Source organism: Doryrhamphus excisus, linkage group LG20, assembly GCF_037039965.1.
Source record: "Doryrhamphus excisus strain RoL-2023G ecotype Guam linkage group LG20, RoL_Dexc_Guam_v1.1, whole genome shotgun sequence".
Taxonomy (NCBI): Eukaryota; Metazoa; Chordata; class Actinopteri; order Syngnathiformes; family Syngnathidae; genus Doryrhamphus; species Doryrhamphus excisus.
This window is the reverse complement of record NC_136376.1, coordinates 4,033,503-4,056,032: the sequence shown is the minus strand read 5'-3', so window position 1 is coordinate 4,056,032 and position 22,530 is coordinate 4,033,503. Positions and strand designations below refer to the sequence as shown.

The 22,530-nt window shown below is 42.9% G+C and overlaps 2 protein-coding genes across 2 annotated transcripts in view; both read left to right on the top strand.

The window, feature by feature from the left end:
* Positions 1 to 6,839, top strand: part of LOC131107728 (serine protease HTRA1A-like) — a 29,787-nt gene extending 22,948 nt beyond the window's left edge. Inside the window, exons 4-9 of the mRNA XM_058057986.2 lie at positions 173 to 367; positions 449 to 481; positions 560 to 674; positions 3,051 to 3,108; positions 3,234 to 3,329; positions 6,262 to 6,839. Coding sequence (XP_057913969.2) covers positions 173 to 367; positions 449 to 481; positions 560 to 674; positions 3,051 to 3,108; positions 3,234 to 3,329; positions 6,262 to 6,430 — 666 coding nt within the window. The 3' untranslated portion in view covers positions 6,431 to 6,839. The remainder of the gene's footprint in view (positions 1 to 172; positions 368 to 448; positions 482 to 559; positions 675 to 3,050; positions 3,109 to 3,233; positions 3,330 to 6,261) is intronic.
* A 510-nt stretch (positions 6,840 to 7,349) lies between these two features.
* On the top strand, positions 7,350 to 21,292 carry wapla (WAPL cohesin release factor a). Its single transcript, XM_058057981.2, has 20 exons — positions 7,350 to 7,652; positions 8,951 to 9,359; positions 9,572 to 10,229; positions 10,327 to 10,649; positions 10,788 to 10,918; positions 11,955 to 12,050; positions 12,604 to 12,783; positions 13,405 to 13,541; positions 14,888 to 14,999; positions 15,079 to 15,309; positions 15,387 to 15,498; positions 15,570 to 15,667; positions 15,886 to 15,962; positions 16,030 to 16,193; positions 16,834 to 16,949; positions 17,047 to 17,259; positions 17,355 to 17,565; positions 17,741 to 17,829; positions 18,192 to 18,287; positions 19,518 to 21,292. Exons 2-20 carry the CDS (start codon positions 8,984 to 8,986, stop codon positions 19,581 to 19,583), a joined length of 3,486 nt encoding a protein of 1,161 aa, XP_057913964.2. The 5' UTR covers positions 7,350 to 7,652; positions 8,951 to 8,983; the 3' UTR covers positions 19,584 to 21,292.
* Positions 21,293 to 22,530: the final 1,238 nt, after the last annotated feature.

The following is a 22,530-nucleotide window of genomic DNA, read 5'->3' as shown; positions in this document are numbered from 1 at the left end:
TAAAAAATAATCCATCATATTTATTTATTTTCTATGCAGCATGTCCTCATCAAAGTGGACACCCGACAATTAATGGACGCCGTGGGGTCTATTAGAGTGGAGAAAATGTGTGATTTCCGCTATGAATGTCCGACTATTCCAAGTATTCCACTCCTGTCCCCTCTGTCCGCAGACCAAGCTTCCGGTGCTGCTTTTGGGGCGTTCGTCGGACCTGAGACCGGGCGAGTTCGTGGTGGCCATCGGCAGCCCCTTTTCCCTCCAGAACACGGTCACCACGGGAATCGTCAGCACCACGCAGAGGGGGGGCAGGGAGCTCGGCCTGAGCAACTCCGACATGGACTACATTCAGACGGACGCCATCATCAATGTACGGGTTCTTTGATGGGCGATGGCGGTGGTGGTATCACGCACACGCACAATTGACACGTGTCTGTTTGCTGTTTTACAGTACGGCAACTCTGGAGGTCCTCTTGTCAACCTGGTAAGACGTGAAAAAAAAAAAACCTGCAAAACATTCCCACTCATCGTCAGGTTCTGACCTCAAGGATTCTACTTTCAGGACGGTGAGGTGGTCGGAATCAACACGTTAAAAGTGACAGCCGGCATTTCCTTCGCCATCCCTTCGGACAAGATCCAACAGTTCCTGGCCGAGTCCTACGACAGGCAGTCCAGAGGTACGCGTACACGGACCTGCGCCAACTCAGCACATTTTTTTCCCTAAAGCCTTCCATTGTAATGATTTGACACGAGCTAATGCAGCGAGTAGCTTCTCACGAAAGAAATCCTGCGGTGTTGGAAAAACGTAATGGCCTCCATCCACACGCAGCAAAAGAAAACAACGAAGCAGACTAAAATTAGCTTGAAGACGATCCAAGGCATTATTAAAACGCGGAAGGAAAGTGGTTAACCGGCATCTTCCAGGGGGAAAATATGGTTAGCTGTGTTTTTAATAGTGTGGAACATTTCCACAAGTACAAAGAAGAATTCAAGGGGGTCGGGATTAAACAGCTGCGTCGTTTTTTGGAAAATGGCTTGTCTTCAGTGAGGCTAATTGGGGCGGGGGGGGGGTTGAGGAATTGTTAAAAATCAGACGATGGCACAATGGGAAAAGGTAGTGGCGGGCGCTCAGGGCCAGCAAAGCCTTCTCTGCTGGCCTAAAACACTATGAGAAGCACTGACCTACATTTACAACTCCAATTCTAGTATTTCTTTAACAACATTTGAATGTATTCTCAGCAGTTTATCATCTTGTCCAAATTTTTTCCACCGAGGACCACCCTTTAATGGCGGCAAATTTTTTGATGCATGATTAACATGCATGCTTCCTGTTTGAACCTCGGCCCCCGCCGTAGTTTGATTGAAGCATGGTAACTCTGTAGCCACAAGCTGGAACAAATATTGATGGGAAATAGAGAAAATAGTATTTACATTGGTAAAATTAGCTTTAAAGCCCTGGCAGATGGCAGATATTAGAAAAATAGTAATACAAAAATATGCTTGATGACTGTATTTTGTTAAAATAATTGCCCAAAGTTCCCAAATTAATATCCCTTTACATAAAATTTGATTTACTTATTGTTGTAGTTGCACATTGAATCGTTTACCACAAAGAGATTTCCCCTACTTATTATAGATAAAAAGTTATTTCTATCTGCGATTAAATGCGATTAATTGTGAGTTAACTATGGACAAATGTGATTAATCACGACCAAATATTTTAATCAATTGACAGCCCTAGTAAAAATGCTAAACATAAATCTAGATATGGTGGCATGGCGGTCTAGTGGTTAGCACGCAGACCTCACAGCTAGGAGACCAGGGTTCAATTCCACCCTCGTGCATGCGTGGGTTTTCTCCGGGTACTCCGGTTTCCTCCCACATTCCGAAAACATGCTAGGTTAATTAGCGACTCCAAATTGTCCATAGGTATGAATGTGAGTGTGAATGGTTGTTTGTCTATATGTGCCCTGTGATTGGCTGGCCACCAGTCATTCCAAATGTGAAATTTGTAAATAGTTAATGGTGTTATATTAGTAAATGAATAGTTATTTTCATGTAAAACAACCATTTTTGTGTTGTTTATGCTGGAGCCTATCCCAGCTGTCTTCGGGCGAGAGGCGGGGTATACCCTGGACTGGTGGCCAGCCAATCACAGGGCACATATAGACAAACAACCATTCACACTCACATTCATACCTATGGATAATTTGGAGTCGCTAATTAACCTAGCATGTTTTTGGAATGTGGGAGGAAACCGGAGGAAACCCACGCATGCACGGGGAGAACGTGCAAACTCCACACAGAGATGGCCATGGGTGGAATTGAACCCGTGTCTCTTAGCTGTGAGGTCTGCGCACTAACCACACAACCGCTGTGCAGCCACTAAACTTTTTAAAGCTAAATTGTTTTGGGTAATGGAAGTGTAAATGTGACTATAGGGGTGTTATCTCTTATATAGAGGGCTCTATAATGTTAAAAAACTATATTTAGAACATTTTAAACATGTTTTTTTTTATAGTCACATGAAATAATTTATAAATAAGGAATCCTACGCATGCACGGGGAGAACGTGCAAACTCCACACAGAGATGGCCATGGGTGGGATTGAACTCGGGTTTCTTAGCTGTGAGGTCTGCATGCTAACCACTCGTTCACCGTGCAGCCAAAAAGAAAATTAACGAAAGTTAAAAATGTCAATTTGTTTGTTAGCATGCTACTTTCCGGTTCATGGAAGCGACCATTTTTGTCTCCCAACGCTGAAAAATTTATTCTAAATCTTCATTTTTTTCCGGCTCTGCACCAAATTTTAATAGGTTTTTCTTTGGTACTTGTGCTGACGTTCCTTAAAATGTCATGGATGTTGGTGAAATCTTTTTTTTTTTTTTCGGAACGCTACTAACGAAACTGACACACCAGGTACTTCTCATCCAGAACAAGCACATAGCCAAACAAAATGGCCGTTGGGGGTATCAGGCAGTTTCTAATGCAAGCCAACTGCGGCTGACAAGCGGATGAATGATGTCCTTTGCGGTGTTCCTATCCCTCTGCAGGCGCGGCAGCTGCTAAAAAGAAATACATCGGCGTGAGGATGATGACGCTCACCCCAGCGTAGGTTGCACACGCCTACACATCGTACAGCACATACGCGTTTCCCGTGCTGCGTGATTGATTACTGCACTCTCACCTCTGTGAAGTCACATATGGTTTCTTTTTTTTTTTTTTTACATTTGCAGACTGGCCAAAGAGCTGAAGAGTCGACATCGAGACTTCCCTGACATCACCTCTGGCGCTTACGTTATGGAAGTCATTGCTAAGACGCCAGCTGCAGTGTAAGTGATATTTTTCACACGTGCTTCCAAAAGCACAAACTCATTTCAGGTGAAAAAAGTTTTTTTTTTTTTTTTTATTGTGACAATTCAAACTATATTTGTGGCGTGTCTGAGTACTGTTAGTTTACAGCCGGGGTCTCAAACACGCGGCCCGCGGGCCAAATGTGGCCCGCAGGACACTAGTTTGAGGCCCCCGCCTTGATATGAAAGTTTAATGTTTGATATGGATGCTGTATGGTATCATGTACCCAGAAAAAATTATTACGTTTGATTAATGTTCATGTTAAAGGTTAAATAACTGTTAATAGTTATCCTCCCTATCCGTGTGGAAGTGGTAAGTTTTTGGCTATTTAAGTTTAAAGGAAATAACTTGAAGGCTACCGTTTAGGTCGTTAGCTCGCTAGTTTGCGAGTTAGCATATGTCTCAAGACCCTGCAGTTGCGCAATATGTTGTAAATAAAAAGATTATAAATGTTTTTTTGTTTTTAATAAACACGTTTTTTTGGGGGTTTTTTTTGGAAAACCTGATGCGGCCCAGTCTCACCCAGACCCGAGCTCCAGTGGTCCCCAAGTAAATTGAGTTTGAGACCCCTGGTTTACAGGCTACTTCCTGATGATAAAAGCTAAATGCAGCGTGTCACTTTGATTCTGGTGCAGGAGGAATGGTTTCAATGTGACACAAATAGCAAAAAGGAAAAATAACCCCGTCAAAGAAATGGAAGATTATTGTGGTAGTTAGCCAATTACTTCCTGGTTCATGAATGACAGGAAAGGATTGCAGCGTGCCAAAACCAGCAAATATCATATGTTGGACCTCTTCTGGGTGTACAAAGGATGATGTAAGACAACCGGAAAGTACCATTTTTTTATTCTGGGCCCGGCAAAATGTTCCATGGTGACACAAACGAACAAAAGGAGCGATATATTTTTTATTTGTGTGACCATTTTAATTCTTCCTGGTTGACTCAGGATGACTGGACCATACCATTTGGTATTATGGTGCAGGGGGAACGATTCCATTGTGCAAAAAAAAAACGTGTTTATGGTTGTCCATCCATTTGTTAGTTAGGCGGCTACTTCCTGGTTCACAAAAGTTAATGTAAGACGGTCTGATGATTAGCGGTATTGAAATTATTGGCCCAATATCAGCATAAAAATGATAAAAAATTATAGCAGTATCGGATTTTTTCCCCATTATGAAAAACGAAAAAATTTGGTATACAACACATGTGTGTTCATTGCACCACAGAAATGAAATTCTCAAACAAAAGGAGCGATAAATTTTTTGTTTTGTGACCATTTTAATTCTTCCTGGTTGACTCAGGATGATATAAGACGACTGGACCATACCATTTGGTATTATGGTGCAGGGGGAACGATTCTATTGTGCAAAAAAAAAAAAAATGTGTTTATGGTTGTCCATCCATTTGTTAGTTAGGCGGCTACTTCCTGGTTCACAAAAAATAATATAAGACGGTCTGATAATTAGCGGTATCGAAATTATCGGCCCAATATCAGCATAAAAATGCAATTGATATCAGTATCGGATTTTTTCCCCATTATGAAAACGGAAAAAATGTGGTATACAACACATGTGTTCATTCCACCACAGGAGATGTTATGTCATGTTACACATATCGGTATCGGAAATTGAGAGTTGGACGATATCGGCATATCGGTTTTAAGCCAAAAAAAAAAAAATCCAATATCGGACATCCCAAGTTATGAAGTGATTGTACCGTGTTTTGCTAAACAAGGCCCCAAAAGACGGGGAACAGAAATAAATCTACGGCGTTGACAACCCTCCTCCCTTCTTCCACCATGGTAACCCCCACTATTAACGCCCGTACCACAGCAGTGAGGGTCCTGCAAAACGCTGATGTCAGCAGAAACCTCATACCAGGACGGTCCCTCCTCGCCAAGCCGTGTTTTTTTCCTGTGCGTCTTGTCAGGGTCTGTAGTTGTTTTTATACTCGCTCTCGTTGTCTAAGGTGCACTTTAGTGGTTTTTAATCAGACTTCAGGGGGGGGGGGCTGGAGAACCTTCCATTAGCGTGATTGGAGACAGAGCCGTGGCACAGCCTAGTTGGCACCATCGGTGGAGGGCTTCACATAACAGAACATTAGAGTAGAAGTAATAGCAGGGTTTACTTGCCACATATGAATGGAATAATATCGGCCAGGGGTGTCCGACCAAGGGCGCCGTAAAGGGGGGGGGGGTGTTCGGATAATTCCAAGGGTCTTAAAGTACTATTTAGTCTGGTTTTTGTTCTAAAAATAAACAATTGAACCATGTGTTTCCCATAATATACATTTGTTTTGATGATTTAAAGATGGATGGATGGATGGATGGATGGATGGATGGATGGATGGATGGATGATGGATGGGTGGATGGATGGATGGATAATGGATGGGTGGATGGATGGATGGATGATGTATGGATGTATGGATAGATGGATAGATGGATAGATTATTATATAATATAATTATAATAATAATATAATTATTATAATAATAATAATATAATAATAATAATTATAATAATTATTATAATAATGTAGAGAATAAATATACATTATTTATTATTATAATACATTTAATAAAAATAATGTAGAGAATAGACAAAGATTTTATTTATTATTTTAAATAAATATTTATATTTATTTTTATTTAATTATTATTATTATTATATAATATTTATATATATATTATTAATAATACAATGTGAATGAATTAATACAAAATACACATGAAAGCTTTTTCATGTCTGACTTATGAGGATTCTTTCTCTAATGTGAGCTCCAATGGCAAACATTAACTTTATTTTCATTGGACAATGTATGTATTCTGCCTAGCAACAAGTGTCCATCGGTGTGTATCACATGATACACTTTCATTTGTGATGTTTGACATCTCCCTCTTGACCTTCCAGCGGCGGCCTGAAAGAACACGACGTCATCATCTCCATCAACGGCAAAAGGATGTCCACGGCAAACGACGTCAGCGCAGCCGTCAAAAAGGACAAAACCTTAAAAGTTGTGGTGCGCCGCGGGAACGAGGACGCCATCGTCACCATTGTTCCTGTGGAGATCGACCCTTGACCTCGTAGATGGAGCCAAGTTGTACCAGTTATTTAAATAAAGGGGTGGGGGGGAGAGGCAATTCTATGGACACGCCATCTTCCCGTGACTTCAAGGTCAAGTTGCCAGATTGTGGAAAGTTCTGGCCGTACGACTGTACCGGTGCTGTCAAAAGCAACGCTGTACTTTTTATTTGTTTAATGTGTGTTGTCACTTTCTGCTCTACAGGAAGCTATTGTTGTTGTTGTTGTTGTTGTTGTTGTTGACTTTTGCTCAGTCAGACCTCCTTCCTCTGCACATTTATAGCTATTTAGGGACTCGCTGAGCTCGTCTCATGTGTATAATTGTTTTCTAACCTCTTTTTAAACAAAGTACTGTATAATATTTTATTACTTGATATTTGCTAAAATTAAATAAAAGATTCACCATTTGTTTTTGTTTTTGACAGTTTTGCTCATGTGCGTTCCACCAAAAGATACAGTATTTGTGGTTTGAGGGTCAAAGGTGGCATAAAAAACGGGAGGTTTTGCTGCCATCTCATGGTTGAGAGTCATAACTGCAGGCACGTGAGCAATGAGCAAAATACTTCACACAGGAATGTTTTTGATACAGACTCGAGATTAATGTGCATAATTTGATTATGTCAAAAAATAGGGATGAATAAATTTTAACCAGTATGTAATCAAACGATTTAAAAATAACAAATTTAGAACTCCGTTTGGGCGTTAAAAGTAGTGCAATTAGAAAATATACACTTGAGTTGTGTCATAATCCTGATAGTCGACCATAACAAGTATTGCTGTTTTCATATGGTCCTCTGTTGCCCCCTATCGTTTATTATGACTCTCATTTTTTTTAAGCAAATCAGCGTTTTGTTTACTCAATCCACTACAAAATATCCCAACATCTGATTGGTCACTTTGGGTCATGTGGCGTATTACATGTTGGCTGGTGCCAAGACAGCGAGGAGGGAGGGGATGTTTCAATGGCCGCCACTAACGCTCCAAAATGCGAAAGTCCGGATTACCCACTGCATTTACACCGTGCTTGAACGCCCAATATTGTTTCTTTTGGTAACCAGGGGTTTCTCTGGATAATTTACCACCCGGGTATGTGTTTTTAGTATTGTTTCAAGTGTACGACACTGACTTTAGCTGCTTGGTTTGTCCGCGAGTGGGGGATCAAGGCCTAGCCGGCTGGCTAACAAACAAGCCTTCGCTCAGCTACTCGCCGGAGTTGAAAGGTAACACAGAGTACTCGTCAAACTCTTCTCATTTGGACTATTTTCGAAGCTTTAAACTCACACTTTTGAAATTTTCTTATTTAGTCTCCCCTACGGGAACGAATTTTTAGCACCCTCGACGATGTGCGTGGTCAAATGTAAAGTGTAAACTAACGTTAGCAAACTAAGCTAACCGCTATTGGCTAACTTTAGGAGAAGTTTACAGGCAGGGCGGCACAGACTGAGCTGTGTTGCACTCATAGTTGCACGCAAGTTCGTTGTACCCACCTTATGTTGAGTCTTTGCGTTCTTAAAAAGCCCCCATATGACGTATCTTTCTACGTCTCCCTTCATAAAGAGCAGCGGAGATGTTGAAAACCGCTGTGCTAACTTTTAATGCTGTCAGTTTTGAAGTACGAGTAAACAAGCACGATTTTACTCAACCGCTTGCGATTAAGTTACATATTACTAAGATGCAATTAGTATAGTATAACGGAATAAATGCACGATTTTGAGTGAAACCAGCTTTAAAACGCATATGAATCACCTTAGTCCCATCATGTTCGACTTTTTAAGTTATATCCAGACACGCAGACTATTCGATTACAAACCAACTTCAGTTTGCATGTTTACATATGCTAAATATCCACGAGGTGATTACATAAATTTTGTTTTAAAATTTTCTTTTAAAACTACTTTATCCAATTCAAAGGTCTTTTAATTTAATTTGAGACTGCATTTCACTTGTATGCACTTTTGGCACATTTTATAATTGAAGAAGACTGAAAATCCCATGTGTACTAAAAGTTGTGTCACTTAATCTCGCAAGTAATAAATGAGAAGTTAAAAAAAAAAGAATGAATCAAATCACTTCAAAATAAGACTGGAAACAATCCACAGTCAGTGAAATAGCATTAATACAGCAGTGTACAAGTAATGGCACAAGCAAGGGGTGCAAAGCAATTAGCTCAATGTGATTGTTCCTCGCCAGTTATCGGTAATAACTGACACATTTTTAAAATAAATATAACGCTCCAAAATAACCCACAAAATCAAAACCTGTGGCGTGCTTGCCAGAGTAAAAAATGCCATATAAAAAATGTAATTGCTCCGCACCAATTATATATAACTGTCGCATTTCTCTAATAAAAATCAATCCAGAAAGTCCTAAATTGACAGTCAAAATCTACAGAATGCCTGCTTGACTAAAGTTGTCTCGTATAATTAATGACATCGCTCCTCGCCAATCATTAGGGTCCAAAATAGCCTAAATATCAATAATGTCTTCATACCAACCTTTTGTCCACCTTGTGCTCCAGTTCACAGGTAATATGTAACATAAAGCCAACAGCATGACATCCAGATTTGGCAAAACGTATAACCGCAAAGGAGGTGAGGCTAACTCAAAGTTCGAGGAGGTCTTCTCCAACCGAAAGCCCACCCTCTCCACCAAATGGGGCGAGACCACCTACAAGGCGCAGCTGGGCGCCAAAAGGCCTCAGCTGAAGTCGGATGTCCCGGCCGAATTGTCCAAGAGGCCCCGGCTCGAGGACAGCGACAGCGGGGACGACGACCCCTTTGGTTTCGACAGTGATGAGGAGTCCAAAGGTGGCGTCGAAGGCGTCGTGGCGACGGCGGCCACTGTGGCCACCGTGCCTGGCGCAGGGAATGCGACAGTTATGACGACGACCGCGCACTGCACAGGAAGCGCGGCAGCCAAAATGACAAGTGAGTGAATTTAATTGTATTCAGTTTGTTTTTAATTGTATTCATCTGTGTCATTCAAGTGTAAGAAGAAGTTAACCACTGTATTTCTCAGCTTTAGAAGTTTTTAGTGGCTTTACAGACAGGGGAATGTCTTGGAACACTGTGCGATTGTTTAATTCCCTATTGTGTATGAACATTTTTTAACCGATGGGTGTATTTTTGTCCATTCACAGGCAAGCCACCATCAGATGCAAAAGTTGTTGAGAATAACAAGCTGTGGTGCGCACAAGAGAGCAACCAGAAAGCTGCGATTGTGACCTCCTTGTCAAACACAACCTCCTCAGGAACCCAGAGGACCGCCTCGGCTCTGACTGCACAGGCTTCCGTCACGCAGCCCGCCGATGAATCATGTGGCAGCACAGACCTCCACACCTCCTCTTTGAATGATGCACCGCCGCCGGAAGAAAGTTCCGAGCCACCCCCGGAACCCGTCGACAACACCCCCCCGTCCCCCTTCACCCTCAGAGCCTCAAACTGCAAGAAATATCAGCGGCCGAGTCGCTACAACAAGTCGGTCTCACACCCCGCTGAAGGCGAAGTCGACGCCGACGTGGTCCACAAAGTGGCGGACGTTCAAGCGAAGCCCAACAGTGCCGTTTCTGCCTCCACAAGCAACGCCACCAGCACCGCCAAACCCGCGGCCAAGCCTGCCGGGCGGGTGCGGGATTACACCGTCTTGCACCCCTCCTGTGTGTCTGTGTGCAACGTCACCATCCAGGACACCATAGAGCGGAACGTGGAGGAGCTGGTCACCCCAGCTACACCTGCTGACCTTGGAGATGCAGGACAGATGAAGAAGAAGTCTGATGCTCCTCCACCCAAACCTACAAGGTCAGTCATTCAAACAAATGGTCCCATATACAGTCATGTATTTTTGTAATAATGACGTGGATAATAGACTCAACCAGCCACTATATTACCTTCTTAGATTCAGACCCACTCAGGTGAAAGCCAAGAAAACCAAGACCGAGTCAAAGTTGGAGTTCTTTGGCTTCGAGGACGAGGAGGCCCAGGAGTGTGCGGCGTCTTTCGACGGCGGCACGGCCGCGGCCGGCAAGAGCAGCTACAAGATCAAGTATTTTGGTTTTGACGACCTGAGCGAGAGCGACGACAGTGACGATGACGAGAGCTCGGCCCAGGCCAAGGAAAAGAAGGCCAGGAAATCTGCGGTCGCGCTGGCCGCTCTGAGCTCCAGCGTGGACAGCCCCCACACCAGTGACTCCCAGGACAGCCAGGCCAGCAGCAACACAGGTGAACTGGCCCTTTAAATTGTTATGGTTCAAATGGAGAGCTACCATTTTTACACTAATTTGCCCCCCTCCTCCACCCTTGTTAACTTGCTACTGGAGTTCATGTCACTTGCCATCACCACTGTTGTTTCTCCTGCAGACAATTTTGACTTCTCTGATGACTCCAGTCCGGGGGCCACGGAGGGACAAAAAGGACGCTCGGGGAAGCAAAGCGAAAAATCCAAGGAGGTCGGCAGCGGCCTGAAAAAGATCTTCAGCGGGCCCAAAAAGGTTGGCGCCAATATGCAAATTATTCTTAAATGAGTCACAACGCTGCAACCGCTCCGTCTAATTGCTGAGGGCAAGGCCTTTCACCCTTTAATGTTGCATGAAGAAGGGGTTAAACTTCAGCGGCCACGCGTACCTTTTGGGCAAGCTCATCTGAATTATTCCGCTCCAGTTTGCTGTGTAGCATCGGCCTGTTTATCTTTATTATGTTCTGCAGTGGCTTTGGGTTGTTTGTTGTGGTCCCGTCTTCCTTTTATTCAGAGTCTACTATGTCTCTCACACACACACAATCCCACAGTGCTCTGCCTGTACGTTGTGTTATATAATTGCATAGCGCACTTTGTCATTTTCAGGAAATAGTTTTGTAGCGCTCGGGGGACTCATCGTGCCTGTGTCTTGGCCTTGTCATTGTGATTGCGGTGTGCAATATTTATGTGTTCGCTTGTGTTAATCTACAGCAGTGGGTTATGTTGTATGCCACTGTGGTTCATTCAGATGACACTAAAGTCCGTACTTTTTTTTTTTCTTTGGTGGTGTGTTTTTTCATTGGGATTTAGATTTATAATAATTTAATCAACGGACAAGCTGTCATCACCTACAGTAACTGTTGAAGAAAAGTATTTTTTTGACATTCCTGACCTTCATATATCAAATAACAAATAATCCATACATAAAATACAATTATTTTAAATGTAAATTCATTTAATTGATTAATTTACACATACATTAAATAATATAATAAATCTAATAGTAGAAATGAACGATGAATGAATTACATTAGAGGTAGCTGTGGCCCACATTCACAAGGGAAGAAAGTTACAGAAGCATAGTTAGCATAGCACATGTTGACCTATACGGTTTTTCTGTACATTGCCCTCGATGGAATACAAGTTGGGACACCTCTGTACACAAAATAGCCAAAGAAAAAGCACACTTATAGTGTTATTGATACCCCCTGAGCATGTATAATGGTGGCTATTATTAACTATTACATTGCTGCACATTATGCCATTAAACCCTCTAATTCTCTCTGTCATAGTCCCCTGCCAAAGCGGTGTACAACGCCCGGCACTGGAACCAGCCGGAGCCCGAAGAGATTCCCACCCCACCGCTCTCTCGATCTCAAACGGCCCCGGTAAGACATCACCTTTCCCGCAGTTTAAAAAATTGCCTCCCCCGCCCCTTTTTTTTGCTCCGTAAGATATTCATCACGTGCCACTTAGGGCCGGTGTTGAAAAAGATGAAGTGTGAGCCTTCGTTCAGCACACAATACGTGCCGCATTATGGAATCATTACCATTTGTTACACAATTCCCTGCTGAGCCCTCCGAGCACAAGCTGAGTTTTGTTTATTGGCCTCACAGTAGTCAACAGTTCTGCTTTTAATTGCTCTAATTAGTCTCTTTCGCTTCATGTGGAATCGTTTGCCCAGACAGTGAACTTCCATTTACCAAAAAGAAAAAAAAACACCCCTTTCCATGCGAGTAAATGTTTGCTCAGCGATGGACAAATTGCACTTTGGCATCTGGGACTTTTAAAAGTTGCCTTTAACTTTGCACTACCTCATCTGTTAACAACACTTAAGGACTTAACAGACTACTCGGCTGCATTAAACTGTGAGGACATGTCATTACACAGATTTTCTAGCCGCCGTATGAGCCCCCGTTTCTCTGCCTTTTTCCTCCTCAGGCCATCCTATCCAGTAGCGGCGGCGGCGGCGGCGGCAGCAAGGACAGCAACTCCCATAAAGATGATGGCTTGTTTAAAGCCCCTCCGCCTCCGCCCAAAGTCATTAAATCAGAGACCATCCCCACGCGACCCTACCAGGATATCGTCACGGCTCTCAAATGCAGGAAGGAGCACAAGGAGGTGGGTTTACTTGTACAGTGGTCCCTTCTTTATCGCGGTTAACTGGATTCCTTTAGACATCTATAACATCTAAAAAATGTACAGTCAATCCATGCGATCGATATCGGACGAGCTCACTAATGGATGATCGAGTTTGGATTCGGCAGCATAAAACCCTAATTGGAGCGTCCCTACTTAAAACATGTTATTCTCACAAATTAAAGTGACAGATTAAAATGGAGTGCAGATGTGTGTAGATATGTAGTGTGGCACCGCTCTATGGGGGTTACTAAATGTAACCCTGGAAAAGGTACACAAATCTTTTAAAAGTGGCCTTTCATGACAATTTAGTGTTTTTCTGTTTTGCAAGTGCTTCTTTAATTTGACAACACGGCTAAATAAACAAAAGCGAAGTAAATGAGTCATCTGGGACTTGATCGCCTCCTCACTTGCACCCTTGGCTACCCGAGCCAGATGCTGCAAGGTGCGTAGGCGCCATTGTTTCTGTTAATAGCGCCATTAGACAGAATAAGATGGAGTAAACAGTCAGAGCCTTCTCAAAGTGTGTGTGTGTGTGTGTGTGGGGCCAGATGCCCTGCGTACCAATTAGCTGTAATTAACCTTTATTTGCCTCCCGCCCAGCTGTACACCGTGGTGCAGCACGTGAAGCACTTCAACGACGTGGTGGAGTTTGGAGAGAATCAGGAGTTCACAGACGACTTTGAGTACATGGAGACGGGCTTGAAGAGCAGTCAGCAGCTCAACACGAGATGCCTTAGGTAAGGAGTAAGGAGATTTTGTCGCAAGTGAACAATGAGAATTGAAGAGTCGGGATTCTAGAACTCAAGCTAATGTAATAATTCCAACAGTCACTTTTTTTAATACTTTATTTTTATTTATTACAACAATACAAACACACTCAAAACAAAAAGGGGGCACTGGACATACACAGCGCACAATTTGGCTATCCCACATTCCCTGTCATGGTGCAATTTGAGTCATTTCCTTAATTTTTGTCTGTGAACTGTGTCCATTTCACCCATTTTTCTCCACACATGTCTTCTTCAGTCCTCAATCTATGTGTCAATAGTTCCATGTCATGTATTGTGTTCATCACACAAAGCCAGTCCTCCAGTACCGGGGGTTTCCAACAGTCACTTTTTTATTGCAAATGTTGTTCTGACATCGGAAGAGAATGCTAAGCTTGGAGGTGGTGGAGCAAGCAGTGGACATTTTTAATTTGCATATCATTTACTCATGGATTTTTTGCCATAATGTAGCATCCGGGAAAAGCAGGGATCAACTGACAACTAGCGTAAATTTTTTTTTTTTTTCATTCATGGCTACAATAGTTATATCAGTGAAAAGTTTGGAGTCGTTTTCTCATTCAATAGCACGAGAAAGTGGTCTCTCGTTGTGTCTCGTTCTCATAGACCCTATCTCGTATCTGTGACAATACAATATGACTATGCACTGTTAGTCATTTGGCGAGGTAAAAATGTTACGGTATGGCAGAGCCCTGCATTGACACAATGTACAAAATAAAGAATAATAGCGTAGGGAGTAGTCCGACCCATCCCGGTACTTAGCTTTTTGAAATGTGGCCCCCATAACAATTTAGTTGAATAGCCCTGCCTCAGTGGTATTACACCGAGGGAAGTACTCTGATACAATGAGTCTGCCTTCACAGATGTGATGTTGTCCTCCTCTCGTGGCACATTAATGTTACTGTTTAGTATGAGCTCCAAGTAGAACATTAAATTTGATTGAACGGTACAAGCACTTGTCACTTAACATTTGTTCTTGTCGCTGAATATTAGCCAATTTTTAAAAGCCAGGAGAGCTTCTGCCAAAGCCCACACTTGAATGCAAATCTGCGTCTTAATCGCATCTGGAAACGCTCCAGGTTTTTGAAAAGGTTTTACATTAAAATAATTTGACCTACTGGAGAGTGTGCGGCAAGGCTCTGAAATCTTGATTTGGATCATCACAAAATAATCCACTTTTTTTTAAGATACCACTTGTACATGCCGGCCGGAATGCTGTCATTAAGAATAATGCAAATGTCAACAATAGTCTCCACTGTGTCATGTCTCTCATCATCTACTCATTGCTATTGCTGCAGTATAATCAGCTTGGCAACAAGGTGTGCCATGCCTAGCTTCAGGATGCATCTGCGGGCCAGAGGGAAGGTGGCGCAGGTCTTCAAAATGCTGAGTGACGCCGCACAACACCCAGTCAGTACCACTTCCTGTTTTCTGCCCCACACTCAAGTGTGCAAGCTCTGTACAAGTCTCGCTTATTTCCTTCCGTCAGAACCTTGCACTCTGCACGGCTGCCCTCATGTACATTTTGAGCCGCGACCGGCTCAACATGGACCTGGACCGGTCCTGCCTGGAGTTGATGATCAAGCTGCTGGAACTCGACCAGGACTACTCGGCCCACCAAGATCAGCTTACGGCCAAGGAGATGGAAAAGGTCAAGGAGAAGATCAGAAAGCTGTGCGAGACGGTACACAACAAACACCTGGACCTGGAAAACATTACGGTGCTTTGCCACAACCGATACAATTTCAGCTACCAGACGCATGTTTTTATTCCTTACTAGTATGATTTTATTTGTAGACGGGCCACCTCGCCATGGAGACGCTGCTTTCTCTCACTTCCAAGAGAGCTGGTGACTGGTTCAAAGAAGAACTCAGGCTCCTGGGAGGTTTGGACCACATAGTGGACAAAGGTAAGTGTTTGTTTTGTGTGCTTGAAATAACTTATACGCACCCTCCCTTCTTATTGTCAATTGTTTTGCAGTAAAAGAGTGCGTGCAAAACCTGAGCCAAGAGGACGACAAGGAGAACCTCGTAGCATCTTTATGGGGCGCCGAAAGATGCCTGAGAGTACTTGAAAGTGTGAGTAGGTCTTTTCTCAAGCAGGTGACTTTGAAGACCAAATTGAGTGCTAAAGCTATGGATGGTTGGTTAAGTTTTATCTGATTGATGGATGCTCACTCCTAAAAGTGTCAAACTGTCAAAAAGAAAAAGAAAAAAACCTTCATGGCCCAGACTCTTCTTCTACGACAGTTACTGTACTTGCTCCTAATTGATGTCTTTCCCCTGTGGGCCAACAGGTGACTGTGCAGAACCCAGAAAACCAGAGTTACTTAATTGCCTACAAGGACTCACAGCTCATAGTCTCCTCTGCAAGGTGAGGACCTCAACCTGGAGGTTACATGGAGAAATTTACATCTACATATTTCTCTGACCATCTTCAGAGCGCTGTGGTACTGCGAGGACATGATCCAGCGCTACAGCAGGGCGTTGGGCGGCTCCCTGGCGTCGTCGTTGCCTCACTGTAGCTTCAGCAACGTAGGCAAGGCAGTGGAGGACTGCATGAGGGCCGTCATCGGAGTGCTGCTCAACCTCACACATGACAACGGCATGTTTTCATTTTGTTTCCTTTATAAAACCTCTAAGAGTAACAGTAGTAGTAGCTCCACTCCACTCTTGTTTTCCCCGGAATAACAGGAATCCGTTAAGTCCACCAACTTCATAAAGTCGACATACATGGTTCCACTTAGCTCTATGCAAGCAAGACATGTTGTGTCCTAAAACAACACAAATGCTTTCATTTCTTATTGTGTGTCGAATCTTAGTAAAAGCTTAATCAAGTGATATTACTCAGAATACTGTAGGTATGAGAAAAAAACTGATCCATTTACTTCTTTGAAGGAAAACCGCACTGTTTTGGAACCATTTACAGTCAGGCGCATTCATGATAACATGCAATACTTAAAGTGTTTTGGTCATTTTAAGCATTAGCAGAACTTCCTTCCTGGGAAGGAGAAACAAACACGTACGCCTGGTGTTTCCTCTTCTAAACTCAAAAACCAAAACACAGCAACAATGGCGGCAGCTTTAATGTGTGGCGTTACCTGAGCGTTGTGAACGAGGGTGTTGTTAAGCTAGTTGCTAGCTGGTGTGGTGTGGCTTTTCCCTAGCCGGAGCTTCACACTCTACAGATGAGTAAATGCTGTAGTTTATGATAAACGTATATTAAATGTCTTTTTTTGTTACAGAATGGGGAAGCACAAAGACCGGTGAGCAGGATCAGCTCATCGTAACTGCTCTAAATTGCGTTCTTCGCGTTCCACGCTACATCCCGCCAGAGCAGCGCTTTGACATACGAGTCCTGGTGAGGCGCCTGTGAACTATTCCATCCAAAGAAGAACACGGCGACCTTATTTGTTGCCTACCATATGTGTCATTCGTGTATTGTTTCCCCATACCAGGGTCTGGGTCTGCTCATTAATTTAGTGGAGTACAGCTCCCGAAATCGCCACTGTCTGGTGGACATGGAGTACGACATTGACGACTTCTGCCTGGAGGACAGCCTGATGCAGGCCGCCGACCAGACGCAAACGGACACGACGGCCACGGTCGAGACTCAGGAAGACGGAGCGGAGAAGCCGAAGGCCTCTGGAGCTTTGGCTGCCCTGGTGAAGGTAAGGAACTTCACCCTAAACATCTACTGTCTAAACCTCTTGAGTTTTAAATGGCACTTGGCTCTAGGTTTAAGCTGTTGTTGTTGACTACCTAGCTCTTCCTGGAAAGAGAGCGCGCTGCCATTCAAGCCGAGGCCAAGACCGACGACCTCATCAGCGAGGCGCCCAAACCGCAGGACCAGAGCGGCGAGTGGAAGGAGACCATGGGCGAGATCCAGTGGGTGGCGGCCGAAACCAACGACAGCCAGCCTGAAAAGGAGAATCCAAAGAAGGAGGAGGATGATGAAGAGTTGGACCTAAATAAAGGTAGACGTTGTTTGACAGCAAATATTTCTCTTGTTGTCAGAATATTCAGCTGATTGGTTATTACCATTTCCATAACCTCACACAGTGGAAAGCTCACGCTGAGAAACACAAAGGACTTTTCCTCTCAAAACCAATTTGTAATTATTTTCTTCTCTTTTTTTTCTGATTTGTGAAGCTCTGCAGCATGCAGGCAAGCACATGGAGGACAGCATAGTGGCCTCCTACACGGCCCTGCTGCTGGGATGCCTCTGCCAAGGCAGCCAGGTCAGCATAACACACACACACACACACACACTGGAACGTCCAAGATGGAACATGACACTTGGTAGGCCTAATATAAATGATTCATCAGTTTCAGCATCAAACTGCCACCTTCATAACACTTTTATAAACCTTACAGACTCAATGTTGAAACATTTGAAAATTTTGCAACTCTTTCGAAAGTGTAAAAAGACGTTTACTGGTGTTAATGTCAACACAGAAGCACCTGGTGTGCCAAATAAAACGGCAACAATTGCTTTCAACACAACAGAAGTGAATGTCGGGTCTTAAACCTGACACCCCAGTCCCATCGCTACCTTACTTAGAAGGTTCACATTTGGCCCCTGTGTCTGTCTGTCCCGCAGGTTAACGTGACTACTGTGAGAGAACACCTCCCTAAAGGAGATTTCTCCATCATGACGGAGATGCTGAAGAAGTTCTTGAATTTTATGAACCTCACTGTAAGTACCACACACTAAAAAATGCAAAACACAAAAAACTTTGTATTAGCTGTCGAGGCTGCTGTCAATCAAAAGTGTAAGAATAACAGGCTGTCATTGCAGGTTTGAGTTAACAGCCACATTAACCCCCACCCACTACTGTTGCGGCCATTATCCACACGCAGCACATCCTGTCATGGTTATGTCTTAGATGGCTTACTATATGGGTATTAAAAGTGTAAATGTGACTATAGGGGTGTTTTTTCATGTCTAGAGGGCTCTAATAATACGGTTAACAAGAAAAACCTATTTAGAAGGTTGGAAACCAGTTTTATCTACTCTAAGAAAATATTCCTACTGGTGGAAATTCACTTATCACAGTCGGGTCTAGAACCAATGAACTGCGATAAATGAGGAATTACTGCACATGGTCATGACACCCAGTTGGAGATTGGATTTATGGCGCATTGGAGGGAGACGAATCTTGAGACCGGCTCATTGGCCTGATTGATACTGAATTTTAAGTTTGCCATAATTGTATTTATTTACCGTTAGGAAAGGCTTATTCATAGAGAAGAGTAACTCACCCATTTACTTCTTTTATACACAAGGAGTATAGTTTTATCCACAATATAGGTGTAGCACGGCATAATATAGCAAGGCTGGAGGTGCTCAGTGAGTTGTTTAAACCCGACATTACTCACCACCGACATGGGGCTCGCTTTTTTCCCCGTTACGGCTAATGACTTTTTGCACGTCCCGTGGGAGTTTCCCGTATGATGGCGCTTTTATATGCACAGATCTGCGTCTCTACCACGGGAAACTTGTGCACGACAGAAGTTTTGGACTTGTGTTTTTACTACCACATCACTCCTCATTGGTACGTTGTTAGCACGCTAGCAAGTACAGTTGTTGTGATCACATGGGCTCTATCCTGTTGAGCTGAATCGACGTGCAGGGGCGTTTTTTCAACCAAATTCTCCACATGTGATTGTCAGACCCCCTGGGATGTGTACACACTACAATTTGGTTACACCCCAAAGTCAGCTGTGTGCAAAATTTGTGGTTAATCTGCCACATTGTTGTTAGGTACTGTAACAGTGATGTATTTGTCAGAAAAATAATGGCGCATGCTAGTGTGGGTGCATATTTTGACAGTTTTTCACTCTGTTGGATGAACTGGTTCAGGAGTACAAGACTTTGTTGCTATGACAATTTAACAATAAGGCGTCTTGTCTCACTTTTTGGCAGTGTTCAGTGGGCACCACAGGGCAGAAGTCCATCTCCCGGGTCATTGAGTATCTGGAGCACCTCTAACAGACGCCCCGGCAAAGCTAACACACTGACTGACTGCACACTGAAGCGGGGGACGCCAAGCAGACTGCAGCTGGTGATCACCCAACAAGACCCCCCCCACACACACACAAGGGAGGCGGGGTCATTCCAAGGACTCCACCCTCTGACCACACCCAGGGCCGATGACGTTGGGGAAAAGTTTGAAGAGGTCGCACGGCCTCCTACCAAAGCACGCCGTCGTCGGGGGAAGGTTCTCGACGGAGCGTGAAACCTCCCGCCCACCCCCCCCCCGAATGAAATTTCACGGATGGTTACATTTTTAATCTTCACTCATTCTCATCAAAGCCGAGAGTGAAATCACTGATTAGCATGAGGAACAATCACGTTCATGCATGTCACAATGATGTCTCAATGCATATGGAATTTTAATTTTTATGACTACATGAATTCATTCACCCTCATGTTTGCAGTTTGCCTCGAACGTCAAGGGATGATGTATTTCTCAATCGTTTATGTTCCCTTGTCGCCCATTCTTCTTTTTTTTTTTTTTTTAGAACATTTTTCTTTCCTTCCTTGCTTAATGAAATGTGGATTGTGTGACTTTTATTTGGGTGATAATGGCTTCAATAGTTTCTCACACACTATCAACTTGAACATATTTACTTGGTGTGTGTGTGTGTGTGTGCTTTAGACTATTTAAATTTAAGAATACGTAGTTTAAATTTAACCTCACAGACATGAATTGCTTTGTGCACCCCCCTCCCTCCCAGTTCAGAATCATATTTTAATGTATTTAATTTAATACTCCTTTATTTTGTACCATCTTAAATTCTGCATATTGATTATGTCATTGTGGACAGGCTGGGCATAGTGTAGGATGATTTGCAGTTTAGAGAATTGAAAAATCGAAGATTAAATTAGACCAGTTATAATTTGCAGGTCTAAATTGTAGTTGCTGGATTATTTGCAAATATAGGATCTTTTTGATTTAGACGGATGTCCAGCCACCCTCCACACATATATTTATATTACCATGTGTGTCACTATTACCTGTGAAAAGGTACATTTGATAGCCATGCCCGTCTAGGCAGGCAGACGTCACCCGCTTCTTACAGTAGAGGGTCTGAATGAACTTATTGTTAATCTCCTTTGCTCTAAATGGAATTGTAGACTGTAAATACTGGTGTACATAGGTGCTTGATGGACATTTAAGATGCTTAGACTACTCTTACCCTCGCTCCCTTTTTAACCCTCCCAGGAAACTGATATTTTAATTTTATACAATGTTTCCCTGAGTTGGAAAAACACACACACAAAATGAGAAAATGGAGTGGAAAAAAAAAAGTTTGTACCTGTTTCCATGTAAATAGTTGTATTCTGGAAAAAGTAAAAAAAAAAAAAAAAAAACATACCCGCTTTCACAACATTCCTATTGGGATTTATTTGTCGGTTTGGAAGCGGACGCACCACCAACATTAACTACGTCAGAATCTAAATGTATGGGATGTATCCTGCTCAAAATGAGACACAACATCAGATGAAATGATGCTGTGCTCTGGCTTTCATTTGCGGTCTGTCAATCAAAAAAAAACATCTCAGCATCCCATTGAATCTGTCTGCAGGTATGTTTCCTGGATGCCCACTAGGGGGAGTGAGTGCTCTGCCCTAACTTGTTTAAATTGAATGTTTTATTTATATTTTTAATACACATCAACGCGCACATCCTCTCATCAGTGGTGTTGCTTGTTGATTTGCCCTCAAGCTGTAAGGACCCCTGTCTTTGGAGAGAAAATATCCTCATCTTTACTCATGCAGACTGGTGAACGGTGCGTGTTTGCAGAGCATCAACACACACCCGAGTTCTTCCATTTTTGGTGGATCAATTTCACCTGTGGCAATCCATAAATGTCACGAGCTGGATCGTTATAATATGAACACAATGTCAATATAGTGCAAATAGACGTGCTTAAAGCTGGAGGAGAAGGCGGAATATGGCCTGTTTTGTATTAAAACATAATTTAAATTATATTCAGGTATAATAGTACGTTTAATCTAAAGTTAACGTACTATTACTTCCACGTGTTTTCGGTGAATTTAACGATAAACACCGCCCATGAACAAAACAGGAAGTAAACCGGAAGTAGGTGGTCTAATTGGAGCACCTCCATTGGTCCTCCCATCAAATATGTCCGCCTACCGTCGGAAAGTTTGACCGCTCCAAAACTACGAATATCGAACAATAATTCGATAGAAACTTTACACCTTCAAAGTAAGTAAGCGGAAAGAAAAGGTACATTTTTATTTAATACTCTGTTAAACACCTGGCTGTAAATATTTGTTTTTTTTATGGTTTTTATATGTGATTGTACAAGTGAATATGCTTAACAAAGTCACATTGGAGTACATCCCCTGTTTACATTATGCGAAAATGAGTGGGAAAAAGCAAAGCAGAACGAATGTAATCTTAATATCATAAAACATAAAACATTTAGTGCTGTAAAAGTTCAAAAATACTTTATTTATCCCCGAGGGGCAATTTAAAGGACACAGAGAGCAGCATATGGAATAAAAATGTAGAAAGCAGACACTACTGAACACATGTACATAAGAGAATAAATAGTAATTAAATAATTTTAAAAAGTATAACAAACTAAAGGGAGGTTGTGCGAAATCTGGATAGGGAGGGGTCCAAGTTCAGAAGCCGGACAGCTGTAGAGACAAAGGTAGCCCTCCTCCTTTGTATTCTACATCGTGGGCATCTTAGTCTACGACCCGATGGAAGCCACTCAAACACGGGGTGTAGCGCGTGGGAAGGGTCCTGTACAATCCTGTATGCAGTCCGGGTTATTTGTTGATCGCAGTGTGTAGAAAGAGCTCTCACAGGATGGCCAATGATTTTGGAACAAACATTTGAAATACTGGCTAAACGGGTCTGGTCCTGTAGATGCAGTGAATAGCGCCTCTGATG